Source organism: Oncorhynchus mykiss, chromosome 12 (genome assembly GCF_013265735.2).
Source record: "Oncorhynchus mykiss isolate Arlee chromosome 12, USDA_OmykA_1.1, whole genome shotgun sequence".
Classification (NCBI taxonomy): domain Eukaryota; kingdom Metazoa; phylum Chordata; class Actinopteri; order Salmoniformes; family Salmonidae; genus Oncorhynchus; species Oncorhynchus mykiss.
Genome location: NC_048576.1, coordinates 15835491 through 15857024, shown reverse-complemented (window position 1 = coordinate 15857024; position 21534 = coordinate 15835491). Strand labels below are relative to the sequence as shown.

General features: G+C 41.6%; 1 protein-coding gene across 1 annotated transcript in view; it reads left to right on the top strand.

The window, feature by feature from the left end:
- The window catches only part of LOC110536799 (alpha-mannosidase 2), a 50350-nt gene continuing 28816 nt past the window's right edge, over positions 1–21534 (top strand). The window contains exons 1-9 of the mRNA XM_036937026.1: positions 1–1086; positions 2006–2269; positions 4161–4305; positions 7917–8088; positions 12375–12502; positions 13418–13591; positions 16420–16606; positions 17414–17591; positions 17861–18060. Of these exons, the coding sequence (XP_036792921.1) occupies positions 946–1086; positions 2006–2269; positions 4161–4305; positions 7917–8088; positions 12375–12502; positions 13418–13591; positions 16420–16606; positions 17414–17591; positions 17861–18060 (1589 nt within the window). The 5' untranslated portion in view covers positions 1–945. The remainder of the gene's footprint in view (positions 1087–2005; positions 2270–4160; positions 4306–7916; positions 8089–12374; positions 12503–13417; positions 13592–16419; positions 16607–17413; positions 17592–17860; positions 18061–21534) is intronic.

Genomic DNA, 21534 nt, shown 5'->3' with positions numbered 1-21534 from the left:
ATTTGTGTCGTTTTCAACTTGTTTGCCTCTAATATTACAATCATGAGGGAGTAAGGAATTAATATTTGTCGGTGCATGGAGCTTGTTCATTTCCACAAACGCTCCTGATTTTTCCAATGTTATGGTGTCACATCTGGAACACTTTCTCTCTTTTTGAATTCCAAATGTTGAAAATATGAACGAGATCATGTAGTAGTGAAGCTGGCATTTGGAAAGCCGTTAACATCAGGACCGGGTGCTGAACATGTCCATGCAGCTGTTTTCACAAGGTGTCTAAATGAGTGCTTTCTGGAGTTAATGGCCAACTTTTCGCTACACCAATGAATTATTGGAGTGGAGACGGATTTCTGGAAGATGCAATAGCTGAATATGATAGGAACTAGGAAGGGCAATGAATGCAAACCTATGGATTTGGAAACGTTCCATACGCGTTGTGCTCGCTCTGGTCTAAAAACTCATCCCCCACTTTACCTGTGCGTCCCAAATGAAAAAAGTTGTGAGTCGGTAGGCGGCGCACGTTCACACCTATGTTTTTCACTTCCTTACTTCATTTGAACAGAAAACAAATGCAGGAATGAGACGGGGTTGTCGGCACTGGCCAACACGATCTACTGAATCACAACTATTTCGCAGTGAAACTTCGCGACTGGGACGCAGTATCTTGTTCCAGCCATGATTCAAGCTACCTTTGGGTGACATACCCAGCTTTTTAAAGCTTGTTGTTCATAGAAGGAGTGAATGTGGACAATTATGTTAGTTCCGTCCTAACACACTAAAGAAGAATGAATAACTATTTTGGGGGGGAATAGCATTAGATTTTTCTGATCCTCACCGCAGAGTCAAGACATCGATCATTCCCTGAGGGTGATCTACATAACTATAGGTTACATTGCGGTCAGTCAATGTGATCAGCTTCGATTCACCTGGCAGTTTCGATTGTAAATTATGATGAAGCTCAGTCGGCAATTCACTGTTTTTGGAAGTGCCATATTCTGTGTTGTTATCTTCTCATTGTACCTGATGCTGGATCACCTGCAATTAGACCATACAAAAAGTCCAAACAACGGTGGGGATAAATTGCAAAATGTAAGTTTTTCCATTTCGTTGGCTGTTTGATTCAGATAAACTACTTATTTTCTCGCGTTTTGCAATCTAGATCAGACATGCATGTATAAGATCGTAGCGTATAACTTGAATGCAACGTTGTTTTTACATGGTTGAACAAATATCAATGACTTTGTAAAGTAGCCCATTTCCTCAATATCATATCTATGTTGTGTAGGCAATCACATAGAGAACTGGCGTTGATTGGCTGCTGTAGGCTTCCTAATTAGCCTACAATGTTATAACGTTACATTGTAGGCCTATCCAAGGTTCAAGACAATGTAAACACATTTTCAACTGTAGCCTGTACAGTAGGCTACATACTATCGTTGTGTTACATGATAGAGTCATTGTCTTGCAACAGATATGGTTCCAATGAACACACACACACAAAAAATGCATATTGAGATCTTATCGTGGGCCGGGTTGTGTGTTGCATAATTCCATTCCTGAATGAGTGAAAACGAGTCTTCCTAAGCATACGGGTTGCCTCCCACAATATTAACAATGTTCCAGTATACACCAATATTATTATACACCTGTTATACACCCAGTGCTGTTGCCCTAGGTCTGAGATCTCTGAGACCAAGTGAAAACTGGTAAAAGTGGTAATGTTTGTGTAACAAGAAGGTGACTGTCCACTTGTTTTCTATATAGTAGTCATTTCCACTTCCTGTCATTTAAGTCTTAAAAAATAACCCTATATACTCTTTGTATTTGTCGCCGTGGATGACATAGGTCCTCATTTTGGTAACCCAACAATAATGTTACATTTATAAAGGTTAATATTAATAGGCTCATTATAGCTCATTTATAAACATTCATTGCATAATTATATGCATACTGTATTGTATAAAGCCAGTAAACTTGTTCTCCCCTGTCCCTCCTTCTCGTTCATCAGGGCCAGTTGTCCATCCTGCAGGATAAGATTGACCGCTTGGAGAGACTACTGTCAGAGAACAATGAGATCATAGCCAACATCAGGGACTCTGTGATCAATCTGAAGGAGTCGGTCAAGGATGGCCGTGGGGGTCTTGACGGCGGGAACATGAGCCAAGGGCCCTATCTAGAACTGCTGGCTTCGCCTCCACTGGTCCTCCCTATTGACTCACAAGACTGTCAGTTTGCGACAAGGGAGTTCTCCAAGCCAGCAGATGGGGTGCAGGTAAGAGTTTTATAAGGTGGATACAATGAGAAACAAACAGTTCAGGTATTCGTGTAGCAACATTGTTGCAGGGTTGAACTGCGATCGTATCTGTTCAACATACTCCAGGGAAAGTTTGAAGTAAACAAACCTCCATGCACACAGTTAACTGCCAGTGTTTATTTTTATTGAACTCTGAATTTCACCTCTTTTAATAAGATACATCATTATATAAAGAGACACCATAATGATGTCATTACCATGATGCCAACCTTCCATGCTGAATTGCTCCCACCATCAGTGTGAAATATGAAGCCTTGTAATAGCCATGGGGACGATACTTATTGCAATGTGTCGTGGTTATGGTGTTGAAATGAAGGACAAATGTTAAAACCATTACACTACTATTACACTAGCATTACACTATGTGCCAAGAATATGTTGTTGAATATTTTTCCAATTAATATTATGAGCACAATGCATTAGTATACAGCTCGAATGAATTCAAACAGGTGTCATTTGAAAAGGTTTGGTTATATTATCTGGTCTGGTTGGACTATCCTTTTCCTTTCCAGGTTGTCCATCAAGTCAGGTGAGGTATTGAATGCCAACTCATCGGAAATGTTTCTGGTTGTATATGTGGGAAACGTAAGAGGGGACTGCAGTTTGACTTGAAAGACAGGTTTCTTTAGGAAGAGTTAATACCTTTAGTTACAGTTAAGTCACTCTATACACAAGAATGTCACAGATCCGAAAGAAACCTTTCACTCCTGTGCTTAAATAGACAAAATGAGACACCATATGTCTGTATATACATCAGGGCTCATCAACTAGATTCAGCCGCGGGCTGATTTTTTCATGAGAGGATGGTCGGGGGGCTGGAATATAGTTACAAATCATTTGTAGACTGCAAATTGACCACAAGAAGCCCAAACAGATATAATGTTTGACTTAAACATAATCATTTCAAATGTGCTTACATTTATATACGATCACGTGTCTCTCTATTATGGGTGGGAATACTTGGGAACAGATTTCTTCAATTAAAATCGCTTGGAGCTGATTTCCTGGTGTTTTTACAGTCTTTTATGTCTAACAATGAAAATTCCCCAAAATAATAATACAAAATAATGAATATATATATATATATATATATATATATATATAATTACAAAAAAATTATACATTTGTTTATGAATATTTTTTGCTCAAAAGACAAATAAATAAAATCACATTTGGCCAACTGCCAGTTGGGGAACCCTGATATACAATATATCTTATCATATTTGTTCTTGACATCAATCATGATAACAAGCTCATTTCTATGATTTGTATTCCTGTTATTAAAATCATGGCTTTCAGTGGCTCTCGTACCACAGAGCAGACAGACATTATTTAATCTTGTCCTCTCTGTATCACATTCCATTCATTCCATCATTTTATTTGGCCAAAAGACAAAGAGACATTTAAGTTAGTGTGAGTCCCAAAGAAACACCAAGCGGTCTCAGTTTGCAGCAGAATTTCTATCTCTCACTTGCATTCTTCTGACCTGCTGATGTCACAGATATGACTGTTATCGTACACATATTTTCAGGAACAGATTCACTGCTTTCTTTCTTTTCTCTGTGGTGGATTAGGCACTTAACTGCCACGGTGACTTAAATTAAACACAAAACTGAATCAAATACATGAAACTTCCTTGAACAAATTCAAGAGTACATAGCCTAATAAAGTAAGGCTTTGCTGCAAACCAGACATTTCAGTCATTTATTTAGCAAATGCTCTTATCCAAAGTGATCATCGAATCCACAACCCTGGCGTTGCAAGTGCCATGCTCTACCAACTGAGACAGGCGTGGCCCTGTTTACCTCAAGAATATCCCACTATTTGGTTTTTTTTGTTTATTTTTCAGTTGCTAGATGTGTATGACCTCCTGACCTTTGACAACCATGATGGGGGAGTGTGGAAACAAGGCTTTGATATCACCTACCAGGAGAATGAATGGGACAGCGAGCCACTGCAAGTCTTTGTTGTGCCCCACTCACACAATGATCCTGGTAAGCAGTGCACTACTTCTGAGCATTAAACGGACATTACACTCCAAAATCAGGTTGTAGTTCTTCACAATCGATGGCGTGGGACATGTATTTATCTTGACACAAGACTACTTTAGAAGTTTGAAAACAGTTGCAAAATGTTTATTTTGGAGTATATTGTCCCTTTAAAGCTAACCTGGAAACACTGGACATTGTTCTGTGACTTCTTTAATGCTTTGTTTTCTCTACTTAATGCAGTCACACCTTGTGCAGACAGGAAGCAAGGCGTGGGCCGCTCCACAGCAGTGTCAGGATTCATATTTCGCTCCTTCCTGGGTTAATTGTGTTTCCTGGTTTGTGAAGGGGAACAAGCATTATACCACAGCACATAACATAAAGCATAACAAGCATTATAGACGGGTCAACTGACAACGTCACGAAAACGATGCATGCGCTTCAATGGGGCAAAAGGCTGTGTGTTGTGATTCTGGATGGCCAGATAGCTACCAACAATGACAAGAAGCTGCCATGTGGGGAATCGTAGGTGACTCATTTCTTGTTTTGAGGAGGTTTGATTGATGTCACGTCTATGCTAATATGGCTACAATTCGCTACCTAGCTAACCAACAACTGTAACAATGTATTTGAGAGACAACAGGTGCTCATTGTGCAAATGTATTTATGTTTTCAATAAGTATTGCAGACTAAATATAGTTTACATGTTGTCAACAATCTTAGCCAACCCAGTCTGTTTTGCACCATAGTTGTGCACATGTCTGTGTTGTTGCTAAACAACCAACCCGTCTATACCACAATATAAACTGGGTGGTTAGAACCCTGAATGCTGATTGGCTGACAGCCGTGGTATATCAGACTATATACCACAATATGGCACCAGGTGCCTTATTGCCATTATAACCTGGTTACTAATGTAATTAGAGCAGTAAAAATAACAGCTTTGTCATACCCTGATATACCATGGCTGTTAGCCAATCAGCATTCAGGGCTCAAACCACCCAGTTTATAATGTGGCATAGACGTGTTGCTTAATTATACAACATGAAGATGTGTGTGGGGTGGCACCACTACTGTAACAATGGAGAAAGAGACCTATCCTATCGGTTTTGACCATCAGTGTGTTTGACCTTTCATTATAAAAGAGGGCTTTCTGCTTCCTTTCATTCAAATGGCCTGATATTTATTGACAAGATGACATAGAGCAATTGAAGAAAGTCTTGTCCTGTTACCTTTAGAAACAATAATTACAGTACCAGTCAAAAGTTTAGACACACCAACTCATTCAAGGGTTTTTCTTTATTTTTACTACTTACTACATTGTAGAATAACAGTGAAGACATCAAAGCAAATCAAAGAAGCCACCCTTTGCCTTGATGACAGCTTTGCACACTCTTGGCATTCTCTCAACCAGCTTCATGAGGAATGCTTTTCCAACAGCCTTGAAGGAGTTCCCACCTATGCTAAGCACTTGTTGTATGCTTTTCATCCACTCTGCAGTCCAACTCATCCCAAACCATCTCAATTGGAATGAGGTCGGGTGATTGTGGAGGCCAGGTCATCTGATGCAGCACTATCACTCTCATTGGTCAAATAGCCCTTACATAGCCTGGAGGTGTGTTTTCGGTCTTTGTCCTGTTGAAAAACAAATGATATGCGCAAACCAGATGGGATTGTGTATTGCTGCGGAATGCTGTGGTAGCCATGCTGGTTAAGTGTGCCTTGAATTCTAAATAAATCACTGACATTGTCACCAGCAAAGCACCCACACACCTCTGTACTGGTTCCCCCTGTATATAGCCTCCACATTGACTCTGTATTAGTTCCCCCTGTAAATAGCCTCCACATTGACTCTGTACCGGAACCCCCTGTATATAGCCTCCACATTGACTCTGTACTGGTTCCCCCTGTAAATAGCCTCCACATTGACTCTGTACCGGAACCCCCTGTATATAGCCTCCACATTGACTCTGTACTGGTTCCCCCTGTATATAGCCTCCACATTGACTCTGTACTGGTTCCCCCTGTATATAGCCTCCACATTGACTCTGTACTGGTTCCCCCTGTATATAGCCTCCGCATTGACTCTGTACTGGTTCCCCCTGTATATAGCCTCCACATTGACTCTGTACTAGTTCCCCCTGTAAATAGCCTCCACATTGACTCTGTACCGGAACCCCCTGTATATAGCCTCTACATTGACTCTGTACTGGTTCCTCCTGTATATAGCCTCCACATTGACTCTGTACTGGTTCCCCCTGTATATAGCCTCCACATTGACTCTGTACTGGTTCCCCCTGTATATAGCCTCCACATTGACTCTGTACTGGTTCCCCCTGTATATAGCCTCCGCATTGACTCTGTACCGGAACCCCCTGTATATAGCCTCTACATTGACTCTGTACTGGTTCCCCCTGTATATAGCCTCCACATTGACTCTGTATTGGTTCCCCCTGTATATAGCCTCCACATTGACTCTGTACTGGTTCCCCCTGTATATAGCCTCTACATTGACTCTGTACTGGTTCCTCCTGTATATAGCCTCCACATTGACTCTGTACTGGTTCCCCCTGTATATAGCCTCGTTACTGCTGCTCTTTAACTATTACTGCTGCTCGTTTATTGATCTTTTTTTAAACTTATTTATTTTTTACTCAACACGTATTTTTCTTAAAACCGCATTGTTGGTTTAAGAGCTTGTAAGTAAACAATTCACTGTAAGGTCTACACCTGTTGTATTCTGCGCATGTGACAAATACAATTTGATTTGATTTGATTTGAAGCTGTCAATAAGGCAAAGTGTGGCTACTTTGAATAATCTTACTTTTTAATTTGTTTAACCCCTTTTTGGCTAGTGCATGTTTCCATGTGTTATTTTATAGTTTTGATGTCTTCGCTATTATTCTACAATGTAGAAAATACTAAAATGTGTAAATATGTACTGCTACTGTGTATATATATCAGAAAAAGAAAACAATTGATCAGACGCATCAGAAGCCTGTTTTTAAAAATTTCCTCAAAAGTACATTTTGCACAGAAACACAGCCTTTTAATGCTGTGTTTGCAGTGTGACTTAAATGCGTAGTCCCTCACTAGACATTCCAGAGACTAAGGCGTTAGTGTAGGCACTAAGAGCAGTCAGTGCTGGGCGTTTGTCACATCACGTGTAAGCACAGAAGCAGCATCTGAAGTCCAGTTACAGCCAAGGCCAGCCTATTCTTTGTGCCTGAGATTGGGTAATTCTTCAGTAACCCAAGCTGGCTTTCTGGTTTAACTGGGCTGGTTCTCCCTTAGAGTTGTATACAGTAGCTAAAGACAATACTCACGCCCTTGCACAGTTTAAAAGCACTCATGTCTGTGTGCCTTCTACTGAATTATTTATCCTATTTTATCTTGCAGTGGAAATACTTTTTTGAAATCATTGATTTTCATTGGAAATATGATGACATTTTTTTGTTAAATCAATGGATGTGGCAAATTGATTGAACCACATGTTCTGCTCATTCACCTGATTATGATGGCTTTATTGACTCAGTTTATTAACTCTATGGCAGACACACACACAGACAGATAGTCTACAGTTGTAATGTATGCTCTACCACTTTGTACGCTCTCAGGATGGCTGAAGACGTTTGACGACTACTACCGGGACCAGACCCAGCACATCCTGAACAACATAGTAGTGAAACTCCATGAGGACAGCCGCAGGAAAATGATCTGGTCCGAGATCTCATACTTCTCCAAGTGGTGGGACAACATCGACAACCAGAAGAGAGACGCTGTCAAGAGGTAGTCTGTCTGTCTGTCTGTCTGTCTGTCTGTCTGTCTGTCTGTCTGTCTGTCTGTCTGTCTGTCTGTCTGTCTGTATGTCTGTCTGTCTGTCTGTCTGTCATTCTAGCTTCAAGGTGATACTGAAATCAATATGAGCAGCAAATCACTTCTGGTTTATGTTATTGTGTTGTTGATATAGCTTGGCTCTGTAAACGTGGAATCTAATTCCTCAGTGGATTTACAATAAGATTCCGATGCTCCTCTGATATTCCCATTTTAATTAAAGCAAGGTTATGCCTTGCTTAGGGCCAGCGGTTTTATAGCGTTTCTAAAAAATGAAATGAAATGAAATTAGAAGTGACCCACTGGACCAAAACTGGTCAAATCAAAGTCATTTTAACAATATAATATAATATAATATATAATATATGTTATAACTAGGGTTGGGTAGTATTCAGATGTTCATACCGTCATACCATTTCTGGACCATACCGGGGTATACGCTATTACCGGAAGTGCACGCAAGAAGCACTATTTTTTGACGCACAAAACAAATTAGGCAACAGGGATCTTGATCCAGGAAGGGATTGAATGTCTCTGCGTTAACCAAGAAGCTTGATCTTGACATCTAGACACTTAGCTAGCAAGTTAGCAAACCAAATGCATAGCTGGAGCCCTGAGCCGGGTATGATTTATTTGACACTTAGATTTAGATTTCTTAAAATGAACTTACACTGAGTGTACAAAATTGTAGGAACACCGTCCTAATATTGCTTTGCAGCCCTTTCCCCCTCAGAACAGCCTCAATTCATCAGGGCATGGACTACAAGGTGTGGAAAGCTTTCCACAGGGATGCTGGCTCATGTTGACCCCAGTGCTTCCCACAGTTGTGTCACGTTAGATGGTTGTCATTTGGGTGGTGGACCATTGTTGATACACGGGAAACTTGAGTGTGAAAAACCAATCAGCATTGCAGTTCTTGACACACTCAAATCAGAGACTCGCACCTACTACAATATCCCATTCAAAGGCACTTCAATCTGTGGTCTTGCCCATTTACCCTCTGAATGGCACACATACACAATCCATGTCTCAATTGTCTCGAAGCTGAAAAATCCTTCTTTAACCTGTCTCCTCCCCTTCATCTACTATAATTGAAGTGGATTTAACCTGTCTCCTCCCCTTCATCTACACTGATTGAAGTGGATTTAACCTGTCTCCTCCCCTTCATCTACACTGATTGAAGTGGATTTAACCTGTCTCCTCCCCTTCATCTACACTGATTGAAGTGGATTTAACCTCTCTCCTCCCCTTCATCTACACTGATTGAAGTGGATTTAACCTGTCTCCTCCCCTTCATCTACACTGATTGAAGTGGATTTAACCTGTCTCCTCTCCTTCATCTATACTGATTGAAGTGGATTTAACAGGTGACATCAATAAGGGATCACAACTTTCACCTGTATTCACCTGGTCAGTCTATGTCATGTCTATGTCATGGAAAGAGCAGGTGTCCCTAATGGTTTGTACACTCAGTGTACAGCAGTGGCATAGCATGCACTCCTGCAGCTGCGGCAAGGGGAAATACCCCGGTATACGGTATAAACGGTATATTGCCCAAGCCTAGTGAAGGCGTAAGGGAACGTAAGGGATTTTCGTAATTTTTCACATAACTTTTAAAATAAATCCTAGTTTACAGTAAAAAAAATATTCCTCTGCCTGGTAACAGGAGTAAATTGGTTTGAATTGCCTTAACCAGCCAAACTGACTATGGTCCTGAGGTCATCAAATCAATTTTGTTTGTGAGAGGCATATAAGTTAACACGGGCACATAGGTAAACACATGTTCTCGCTCAATCTGCCTCAGTCTCTTTAGCCACTTTAATAATAAAAAATAGGATGTAATAAATGTATCACTAGTCACTTTAAACAGTGCCACTTTTTATAATGTTTACATACCCTACATTACTCATCTCATATGTATATACTGCACTCTATACCATCTACTGCATCTTGCCTATGCCGTTCGGCCATCGCTCAGCCATATATTTATATGTACATATTCTTATTCCATTCCTTTATTTTTGTGTGTAAAAGGTAGTTGTTGTGAAATTGTTAGATTACTTGTTAGACATTACTGCATGGTTGGAACTAGAAGCACAAGCATTTCGCTACACTCGCATTAACATCTGCTAACCATGTGTATGTGACCAATAAAATTTGATTTGATTTGTCCCCTTGGGAATGTAATGGTTGCCAGTCAGGGGTTTCTCTGGAAGTGACATGGAGGGGGATTCAGAGGGTTCTCTACTTCAGAAAACAGCCCCAAAAGCAAGAAGCAGGGTGTCACAAATGTTGTGTGTAAATGCTGTGTGCATTGGCCATGCTCACAACGAGCTACTGACGGGTAGGGTTCAGCAGCTAGCCTTGGGGGATACACAAACTGTGTATGAAATGCAATAAACAGTTCAGCTGCAGGTTAGAATTCCAATTAGGAGCACAAGCAAACAGCCTTAAGGTGAAGAATGGAGAGAGATCTAACACAAATATATATTCACTATTGATTTGATGCGCAGGGAGTTCTAAGCAAACCAGATCCATTTTTTTTGTTGAGAATATTCTGTGTTTACTATTTTTTTGTTGAGTGTTATTGCTTATGTAATAACTTATTTTCTTGCATGTTTTATTTTATGTCAGCAAATTGAAGGTCTGGCGCTTAATGATAAAATGTTCCCTGTTACAGTACACGGAGAAGCATCGCTCGAGAAATTGGAACGAACGACCTCATTAATTCTTTAGAACTTTTAGAATTGGAAAGGAACATGTTTTTGAGCGGCGTGTTTCGGTTTGTTGAAGGGACTTGTCCATCCGTCCTCGTTAGGATGCGGTGTTGCTATCTGCTCAGTGAAGATGGCACCTGCTTTCACCACTCCAACTCTTCAACACCAGGACAGACCTACACGACACACCACTTCCACCAGTCCGATCGTAGAACAATGAAGGAAACCTTCTGGTGATTGAATGATGCCAGAGAAATATCACATTTCCGTGGAGAGAAAATAAAGAGCAATTTCAACTTGTTATTACAAAAATTGCTGAGTTGTTGTCCATTGTTTTTCTTATCCATGCTCTTATTTAAGGGGCTTGCCAGGGACACGTTAGGGAAGTCTGCAATTGAAATATGCTCGGCGAACAGAGAAAAGATGCTGAATCGCAATCATAGCAAGGTTTCCTGTCCTAAAGAGAGATGGGAGTAACTCCCGAGGTTGTTGATTTTACTCTTTGGACTTAGGAGTAAGACAATTCAACAGCTACAGAGGAGAAGATGGTTCTTGTTGTCGCAATAAGTAGGGCCCAGATTTTTTTTCTTAGCCACACACGAGGTGATGTCTCTTGCAACTAAGGGTGCGTTCGTAAATTCACTCTGGCTATCTACACCGATTTCAGAGCACTCTCGTCTGAGTGAGCCAGAGCACAGAATAACTGATCAATTTACAAACGCGCAACCCTCTTCTGAATATGACCGGTGTCAGTAAACATCTGCAAAAAAAGCATTATTAAATTGTTGTTCTCTCATTTGTGTTTGGAAGTAGCTAGCAAGCTAGCCAACTTTAGTCAGTTAGCTTGGGTGCCTGACTCACGTTGTGAGGTCACAACACTCGAATCAACCCTACTCCTCGGCCAGAGTGTCCAGTGTGTGCTATGAACGCTCTGAGATTTACAAACGGACAGTTCCTCTGTGGAGATTAGAGAACCTTCCAGAAGGACAACCGTCTCTGTAGCACTCCACCAATCAGGCCTCTATGCTACAGTGACAACGCTCTGAATTTATGAACCCCCAGAACGCACTCTTACAAACACACCCTAAGATCTATTACACCTTTAGAAAGTCTTATTTTTAGGGTGGCAAAATTCCGGAAACTCTCCCAAAATTCCCCGGTTTTCCAGAAATCCTGGTTTGAGGTTTCCTAGTATTCCTGTTGATTCCCTTGGAATTCCAGGAATCTTCCAACCAGGATTTCTGGAAAACTGAGGAATTTGGACAAGTTACTGGAATTTTGCAGGCCCCTGACCATATAACATCCATTTTGTAATCTGGTATTTTACAATTACTATATATTTTTTTACAATTAATATGCATTCAACCTACAATTTTGAATGGAAAAAGAAGCTCATAAATTGATAAAGCTGCATGGTTTTTGTATAACCTTTTTTTCTTTCTTTTGGCTTTGAGCTATGAAATGGTAATTGACTGAGCTGATTGTCTTAGAGCCTGAATGATAATTTTCCTCTATGTTGTTTAGTCTGTTTGAGCAAGGCCAGTTGGAGATCACAACGGGAGGCTGGGTGATGCCTGATGAAGCCAACTCGCATTACTTTGCATTAATTGACCAGCTATTGGAGGGACACCAATGGTTGGAGAGAAATGTGGGTGAGTGCATAAAATATCAGGAGTTAGTTATCTGGAAAGAGATCATACAAAGGACATTTGTTGGCAAGCACAACATATTGGTTATTTTGCATGATTCAAAGAAAATGATTAGCACACTTTAACCATCAGAGATTTTATCTTTTGATTTATATGTCAAAAAAATGTATTTATAATGCCCTTTTTACATCAGCCAATGTCACCAAGTGCTTATACAGAATCCCAGCCAAAACCCCCAAACAGCAAGCAATGCAGAAAAACTCCTTAGAAAGGCAGGAACCTAGGAAGAAACCTAGAAAGGAACCATGCTCTGAAGGGTGGCCAGACCTCTTTCTGGCTGTGCTGGGTGGAGATTATAAGAGTACGTGGCCATTAATCGTTCTTCAAGATGTTCAAACGTTCATAGATGACCAGCAGGGTCAAATAATAATCGCAGTAGTTGTAGATTGTGCAACAGGTTAGCACCTCGGGAGTAAATGACAGTTGGCTTTTCATAGCCGAGCATTCAGAGGTTGAGAAAGCAGATGCGATAGAGAGAGAGAGAGTGTCGTGAACAGCAGGTCCGGGACAGGGTAGCACGTCCAGTGAACAGGTCAGGGTTCCATAGCCGCAGGCAAAACAGTTGAAACTGGAGCAGCAGCACGACAGGGTAGCATGACAAGGTATGAACAGATGAACCCAGTGGCAGCTGGTGACTTAAAAAGTTATGGAGGATGACTGATGCAAATGTGTTGATTCAGAGTTCAGACAACCTTTTAATTATGCTAATGGTTGACCTGTGTAACCAATGTTTATTTCAAGGATTTTTATGTAATGTTTCATAGTTTTTTATTGTTTATAATTTTTCCTCAAAAAAGGAGGACTGTTGCCAACCTCCTCTGCATGAACCTGAATTCTCCCTCTATTCTCCCCTGTTAGGAGTGAAACCCCAGACGGGCTGGGCTGTGGATCCGTTTGGCCACTCCCCTACCCAGGCGTACCTGTTGAAACAGGCTGGCCTGGCCAACATGCTCATCCAGAGGGTGCACTACTCCGTCAAGAAACACTTTGCCAGTCAGAAGACCCTGGAGTTCTTCTGGAGACAGAACTGGGGCAAGTAACCAAACTAAATGTAGCCCTGTGGCTCTCCCAGGGTGCTCTTCCAGAGTCTGTGTTTCCCCTAGCTAGAAGGTAAGGGGTCCTGCCCCACTTATACAATTGTAGGGGAAACACAGCTCAGTGTTTACACTACTGTAGCATTCAACATGCAGGAGATCCAGTCCTCACGCCTCTGTTCTCAGTGGTTCAGGTACTATCTTAGCCATTAAATTAAGCATTTAGCATATACAAAGTCCTAGTTCTACTGCAAGTCTATGGACAGAAACAAAATAACATGACCTCAGAGTGACTAGTACATACTCATGTAGTCAGTAGAAAACAAATCCTTCCAATTCCTGTACATATTTGGTGTGACAGATGCTATGGATGGTTTGATGCCGTGTGTTGAACTCTGGGCAGTCAGCTTGTGTAACTAACAGCACTCGGATAAGCGACAGCAGCATCTGCTGCCTACAGTATTGAGCCGCTCAGACCATAAGCAGGGGGATTTCTCATGTCCATAAATAATTATGTGGGTGCTTTTATTAGTCCAATTTAACACATGTACAAGTGTGTATTTGATTTTTTATGCATATCCCAATTCCCCCTGAGACATGCTCTGAGAGTGGGGTCACAGCCTGGTTTAGCCATTATTAACAGTGACCCTGGAGAAATTAGGGTTAAGTGCCTTGCACAAGGGCACGTCAACAGATATTTCACCTAGTCGGCTCGAGGATTCGAACTAGCGACCTTTTGGTTACTGGCCCAACGCTCTAACCGCCAGGCTACCTACCTTACAGAAGTGTCATATGAAGGCATGCTCCTTTCTCTTTGGTCTCATCTTATAGCATCTGTGGTAGAAGGGATTCTCTTTGTATGGACTGAGGTCTGCATGGCTTAAACATGTCTGGCTGGTACATCATGCAATGAACAGACCTGGGTTCAAATGTGCTGGATTCCTTTCTATTTGCATTTGATTGAGCCTGACAGGCGTGCCAGATGGGCGGGTTTGCACTTTTGCGACAATTCCGTTGGTTCCATTGCTCCAGGCCAGCTTGAAAGAAAACAAACAGTTTGAACCTTGGTCTGGTGATGAGCTTGGTGATTTGTAAGAAGAATGTAGACCACAGCCTCATGACTAGAGGGATGGAGAGTTTGGAGGTCAAAGGTCTGATTCACATTGGCCATGAACCATCTGCTGTGTGTGTGTGTGTGTGTGTGTGTGTGTGTGTGTGTGTGTGTGTGTGTGTGTGTGTGTGTGTGTGTGTGTGTGTGTGTGTGTATGCGTGTATGCGTGTATGCGTGTGTGTGCGTGTGTGTATGTGTGTGACAGGGAGCAGTTGGTAATAGAACAGGTATTAGTTAGTTAGTGGTTTCATGCAGCTATGATGCATCTAAACGGGTGATTACTCAAACCTCTAAGCCAAATGATGTAGTACTCATTCATGCTTTTCACTAGGTAGACAGACGCCTAAATAGTCTGCAATGCCAAAGAGAGCGTCTGTCTGTACAAGTTGTTATTTACGTCATGAAAATGATCAAATACTGTTATGATTATTTAATAGCAGACAATGATGAAAGATCAGATCAGGTTATGTTCTGTTTGTATGGTTTCATGTTATCCTCAGTATTATAGAGTTGTGTTGAGTACTTCTTGATGAAACATTTGTACTGTTTGTTTGGCAATGTGGTGCAGTTCTCCCAGTATGGCCAAAGGGGATACACACTCTAATTATATAACTTAGACTCTGGACAATGTTTTGAAATATATTATCTACATGAGTAAAAGTCTTGTGGGTTTTAAGTTGAAAGACTTGAATGAAATTAAAGTTGAATGAATAGTTGAATAACAGTCTGAGAATGTTGTTTTACCTAGCATACTCACTATACTGGTCAAATAGCACTAAAATATGCTATATTATAGAAGCGTTCTGGACACTGTCGTCTGTATGCTCGTCACCCTCTATATTCCCTTCAGGGTAGGATCAATTCCATTTAATTTCCAGTCAATTCAGGAAGTACAACGATTCCAATTCCAGTTCTCTTCCAATACTTTTCAATGAGGAACACTTGGAATTGGAATTTGGTTTACTTTCTGAATTGACTAGAATTTAAATGGAATTGACCCCAACCCTGATTCCCTCTATTCAATATAATATGCAGGGGTCCAATACATGTCATGGAAAACTGACATTGCTGTAGTGGTTGGAAACGCCTCTCTGTGGTCTTGTTTTGAGAGACAGACATCCTGTGGAATAATAGAGAGCATGGCTAGAAATGTGCCATGTGGGAGATGACAGGAAGTGGGCCCCTCCCACTGCTGGACAAATAGGATTTAATTTCTCTCGCCAATTAGTCATCAGTTCAATGCCAGATCAGATTATATCCACCAAAGTTATTTAATATCATTGTCATCGACTAGGCATGAGTTTTAATTCTAACAAAGTATAAATGTTAGTACTTTTGAAAAGCGCATGCATGACATGGCCAGTCTCTTTGAGATAGAAATGCAATTACATGCTAGCTATATGTTTACAGTCCATGTTCTGAAATGTTGTCTTTGCACTGTCAAATGCAAGTACCACACATGAAGTACCTGTAAGAAAAAATACATATATTTTATGTTCTATTTTAATATTCTATTTTATTCTATTTCAAATCAAGTCAAATTGCATTTGTCGCATATAAATATTGTTAACGCAGGTGCAGCAAAATGCTTATGTTTCTAGCTCCAACAGTGCAGTAATACCGAACAATACAAAACAATACACACATCCAAAAAAGAAAAGGAAAGAAATTAAGAAATATCAGAATGTTGTATTTCATGTTCTATCTGTGTACAGACCCAGCCTCCAGCACGGACATTCTATGCCACATGATGCCCTTCTACAGTTATGATGTTCCCCACACGTGTGGTCCCGACCCCAAGATCTGCTGCCAGTTTGACTTCAAAAGACTTCCTGGTGGGCGGGTCAGCTGTCCCTGGAGGGTCCCCCCTCAGCCAATCACGGATGGAAACGTACAACAGAGGTGACCAATTACATAGAAACGGATTGAGAATGATATACTGTATTATTATTATAATAATAATTATCTATAACCACTGGACTTGGCTGTGAAATACAACATTCAAATTACAAAATCTTTAGTGTCCCATTGGATTTACTTGAGGCAGGAAATTGTCTTTGGCTTGAGGCTCACAGTAAAAAAAAAGGCTTTCCTCTCCCTGGTACAGAATATTTTTTACAAACACTGGTTTATGTGGTAGACAGACAGTCCACATTCTCTCCATGTTGATGGTGTTATGGTGTCTCCATGTTGATGGTGTTATGGTGTCCTCAGTGTGATGGTGTTATAGACAAGGATCAAACACGTTGTGTGAACAAGATAAGACATTGACGCCACTGTAGGATAATCTGTTGTGGTAATAGGAATTTCAGATGGCGTCTGTTTTTCTAACAGAAGGCTCTGATGATAAGTGGACTTTCTGATTCAGTAGCAAATCCAAGAGGAACTTGTTTGCACCCAGTGTTCCCTTGGTGTCTGATTGCACAACATGGCCCTAACAGATAGCGGCAGATGGACAAGGGTTGGACTAGAGAATTGGGAGGCATTGAATGTCTAAAAAGTAATATATGGAAATACACAAGCAACTCCTTTCCACACACACACACACACACACACACACACACACACACACACACACACACACACACACACACACACACACACACACACACACACACATATGCATTTTTGTTGACAATTACAGCTTAATATGTCATGAAAAATTGTGACTCCGTTGTAGTAGTCAACTCTTTTTCCCCAAATCCCAAGGGTTCAGATGCTGCTGGACCAGTACAGGAAGAAGTCCAAGCTGTTCCGAACCAAGGTGGTGATGGTCCCCCTAGGGGACGACTTCCGCTATGCAGAGGCCTTGGAGTGGGACCAGCAGTTCCAGAACTACCAGAAGCTCTTTGACTACATGAACTCTCATCCAGAACTACACGTCAAGGTCTGACTTGTGACTCGGGTGTAAGGTTTTGATGCAGTGCATAATTGGAATGACTGATGCCCGATAGTGTAATGGTGTGTTTCGTTGGCTCCCTAATTCCTGCCCTTCTTGATTTTTTTGTGTGTGTCCAGCTATTGCAATGGTACACTGCTCTCAATAAAGCAGAAAAGTAAACTACCCTACAGCATTGATAGATCTATTTTCAGTTTGCCTCTCAGGTACTCTATCATAAACCTGCTTTATATTCCAATGGACATATTCTGTTCTAGGCTCAGTTCGGCACCATCACGGATTACTTCAACGCTCTTCGTAAATCGGCCATAGACCCCGGTCACGCTAGTGCCTCTTTACCGGTGGTCAGCGGCGACTTCTTTACCTACGCAGACCGAGATGACCATTACTGGAGCGGCTACTTCACCTCCCGACCCTTCTACAAACGCCTAGACCGCGTGCTGGAGTCACACCTCAGGTAGAAGCACATGCAGTTTCTTTTCTGCAACTTATTTGTCCTTCTTTATTTCTTATTTCTCATTTTCCTATTTGCAACTTATTTTTACATTTCAGTAATCATCCAACACAGATGACATTTATTTTGTTACAATGAGTACAGTTTCAACATAGAAAAGTGAATCACCTTAAGCACCAGATTGCTTGTCTGGTTAAGGTTGCAGGGTACACCAGGGAATTCCAATTCAGCTGTCAATTGGCCAAACAATAGACCAGGCAACATGGATTATTTACTTATCTAGACTAGAGTTGTTGCTGGGAAACAGCCAAACCACAAGGCTTGGTCTATCTAGAACTAAAGTATGCCAATATATATGTGTATATGCCATATATACAGTTGAAGTCGGAAGTTTATATACACCTTAGCCAAAGACCCATGAGCTGAAAGAAATAAAAAAAAATAAGTCATTCTCTCTACTATTATTCTGACATGTCACATTCTAGAAATAAAGTGGTGATCCTAACTGACCTAAGACAGGGACTTTTTACTGTCTTTGGCTAAGGTGTATATAAACTTCCGACTTCAACTGTATATATGGCATATAAACATATATATTAGCATACTTTAGTTCTAGATAGACCAAGCCTTGTTGTTTGGCTCTTTCCCAGCAACAACTCTAGTCTAGATAAATAAATCATCTATGTTGCTTGATTACTTCAATGCTCTTCGTAAATCGGCCATAGACCCCGGTCACGCTAGTGCCTCTTTACCGGTGGTCAGCGGCGGGACACCTTTACCTACGAGGGAATTCCAATTTAGCTGTCAATTGGCCAAACAATAGGCCAAGCAACATAGATTAATATTACACTTTTTTTGGTTACTACATGATTCCATATGTATTATTTCATAGTTGTGATGTCTTCACTATTATTTTACAATGTAGAACATAGTAAAAATAAAGAAAAACTCTTGAACAAGTAGGTGTTCTAAAACTTTTGACCGGTAGTGTATGTTGTTTAAGATAAGGGAGGACACTTTTTTATGAGCATGGCCTTATTTCTGTTACCGCAAATTGGATGGTCCAGGCTGTATCACATCCGGCCATGATTGGGAGTCCCATAGGGCGGAGCACATTTGGTTCAGCATCGCCCGGGTTTGGCCGGGGTAGGACGTCATTGTAAATAAGAATTTGTTCTTAACTGACTTGCCTAGTTAAATAAAGGTTAAATAAAAAAAAACATTTGAAAAAATTATAATGACTGTCATTCATATTCCATTCACCAAGCTCAATGTAACGTTGATATGTTTAGGGTACCTCATGATACTCATGAAGTTGCTCCAACCTAGCTTACGAATGACAGTACATACACTACATGACCAAAAGTATGTGGACACTTGCTTGTCAACCATCTCATTAGAAAGTCATGGAAATTAATACGGAGTTGGTCCCTCCTTTAGTGCTATAGCAACCTCCATTCTTCTGGGAAGGCTTTCCACTAGAGCAGGTATTCCCAAACTGGGGGTACGCACAATGCCGTCGGGGGTATGCCAAATATTTGTAATCTTCACATTTTCAAACAGTCCATTGATATTTTCCAACGGGGTTATACATTTGGGTGAGTTTTTTTCTCTCGCCTGAGTAGCCTCGTTTCACTGCCAAAAATAAAATTGAACCGTCTAGTGTTCAACGAAATAACAACACTATGTCAAATACAGGTGGCCTAGTCAAATAATTAATATCCAATCACATTAACTGTTACTCTCTCACGGGAATTCCACTAACGGTCCGTATGTAGCCAAACGTAGCTGCTGTGAATTCCGCTTGCTCTAAAATGTATAAATGGTTAAAAAAAGTAAGGCCCGTGTCCAAACTGCGTCAGTAGTACGGCTACTACCAGCAGTATGACACCTGCACCTGTCGACGACACAAGTTGTTCTGCTTCCACGAGCACATCCCATGCTAGCATCAGTAATTCTACATTTGTCTTTAACCCAGCTAGCATAGACAGTGACAGTTGTGAATCTAATGCAGCCGAAGAGCTACTGCCCCCTTACCTGGGAAAGCACTGAACAACAGACAGGGACGTTGGACCATCGAAGAGGCGCAAATAAGATGAGAACTACATTGATTTGTCATTCACTTATATAGGTAATAGTGCCTTTCCTCAGCCACAGTGTGTTATATGTGCAAAAGCACAACTCAATGAAACCTTCACTTTTGCGTAGACATTTAGAAACAAAACATGCCAATTTGAAAAATAAGCCACAGGAGTTTTTTGAGCGAGAATTAAGACGACTTTTGAGTAGTAAGACATGCATGAAAGCAACAGATACCATTAATAAGAAGGGGCTAGAAGCATCTTACATGATGAGCTACCGAGTGGCTAGGACAGGCAAGCATCATACTATTGTGGAGGACTTCAATCTTCCTGCTGCCGCGGATATGGCTGGGACAATGCTGCGAGAAAAGGCCCAAAAAACGTTACAGACAATGCCTTCATCAAACAACACTGTTTCAGCCTCCCGAGTGACCCAGTTGTCTAAGCCACTGCATCGCAGTGCTAGCTGTGCCACTAGAGATTCTGAGTTCATGTCCAGGCTCTGTCGCAGCCGACTGCGACCGGGAGACCCATGGGGCGTCGCACAATTGACCCAGCGTCGTCCAGGTTAGGGGAGGGTTTGGCCGGCAGGGATGTCCTTGTCCCATCGCACACTAGCAACTTCTGTGGCGGGCCGGGGGCACGCTGACATGGTCACCAGGTGTACAGTGTTTCCTCTGACACATTGGTGCGGCTGGCTTCCGGGTTAATTGGGCATTGTGTGGCTTGGTTAGGTTGTGTTTCAGAGGACACACGGCTCTCGACCTTCGCCTCTCCTCAGTCTGTACGGGTGTTGCAGTGATGAGACACGACTGTAACTATCAATTGGATACCATGAAAATGGGGTTAAAAAAAAAAAAAATCACTGTTTCACGTCGTGTCAGTGCCAAGAGATGATTTGAAACAAGTACTGTTTCGTATACAAGCCAGTGAATTCTATGTGTTACAGCTGGATGAGTCAAAGGACATGGCGGGCCTGGCACAGCTCCTGGTATATGTCTGTTACAGCTGGATGAGTCAACAGACGTGGCGGCCTGGCACAGCTCCTGGTATATGTCTGTTACAGCTGGATGAGTCAACAGATGTGGCGGGCCTGGCACAGCTCCTGGTATATGTCTGTTACAGCTGGATGAGTCAACAGACGTGGCGGGCTGGCACAGCTCCTGGTATATGTCTGTTACAGCTGGATGAGTCAACAGACGTGGCGGGCCTGGCACAGCTCCTGGTATATGTCTGTTACAGCTGGATGAGTCAACAGACGTGGCGGGCCTGGCACAGCTCCTGGTATATGTCTGTTACAGCTGGATGAGTCAACAGACGTGGCGGGCCTGTCACAGCTCCTGGTATATGTCTGTTACAGCTGGATGAGTCAACAGACGTGGCGGGCCTGGCACAG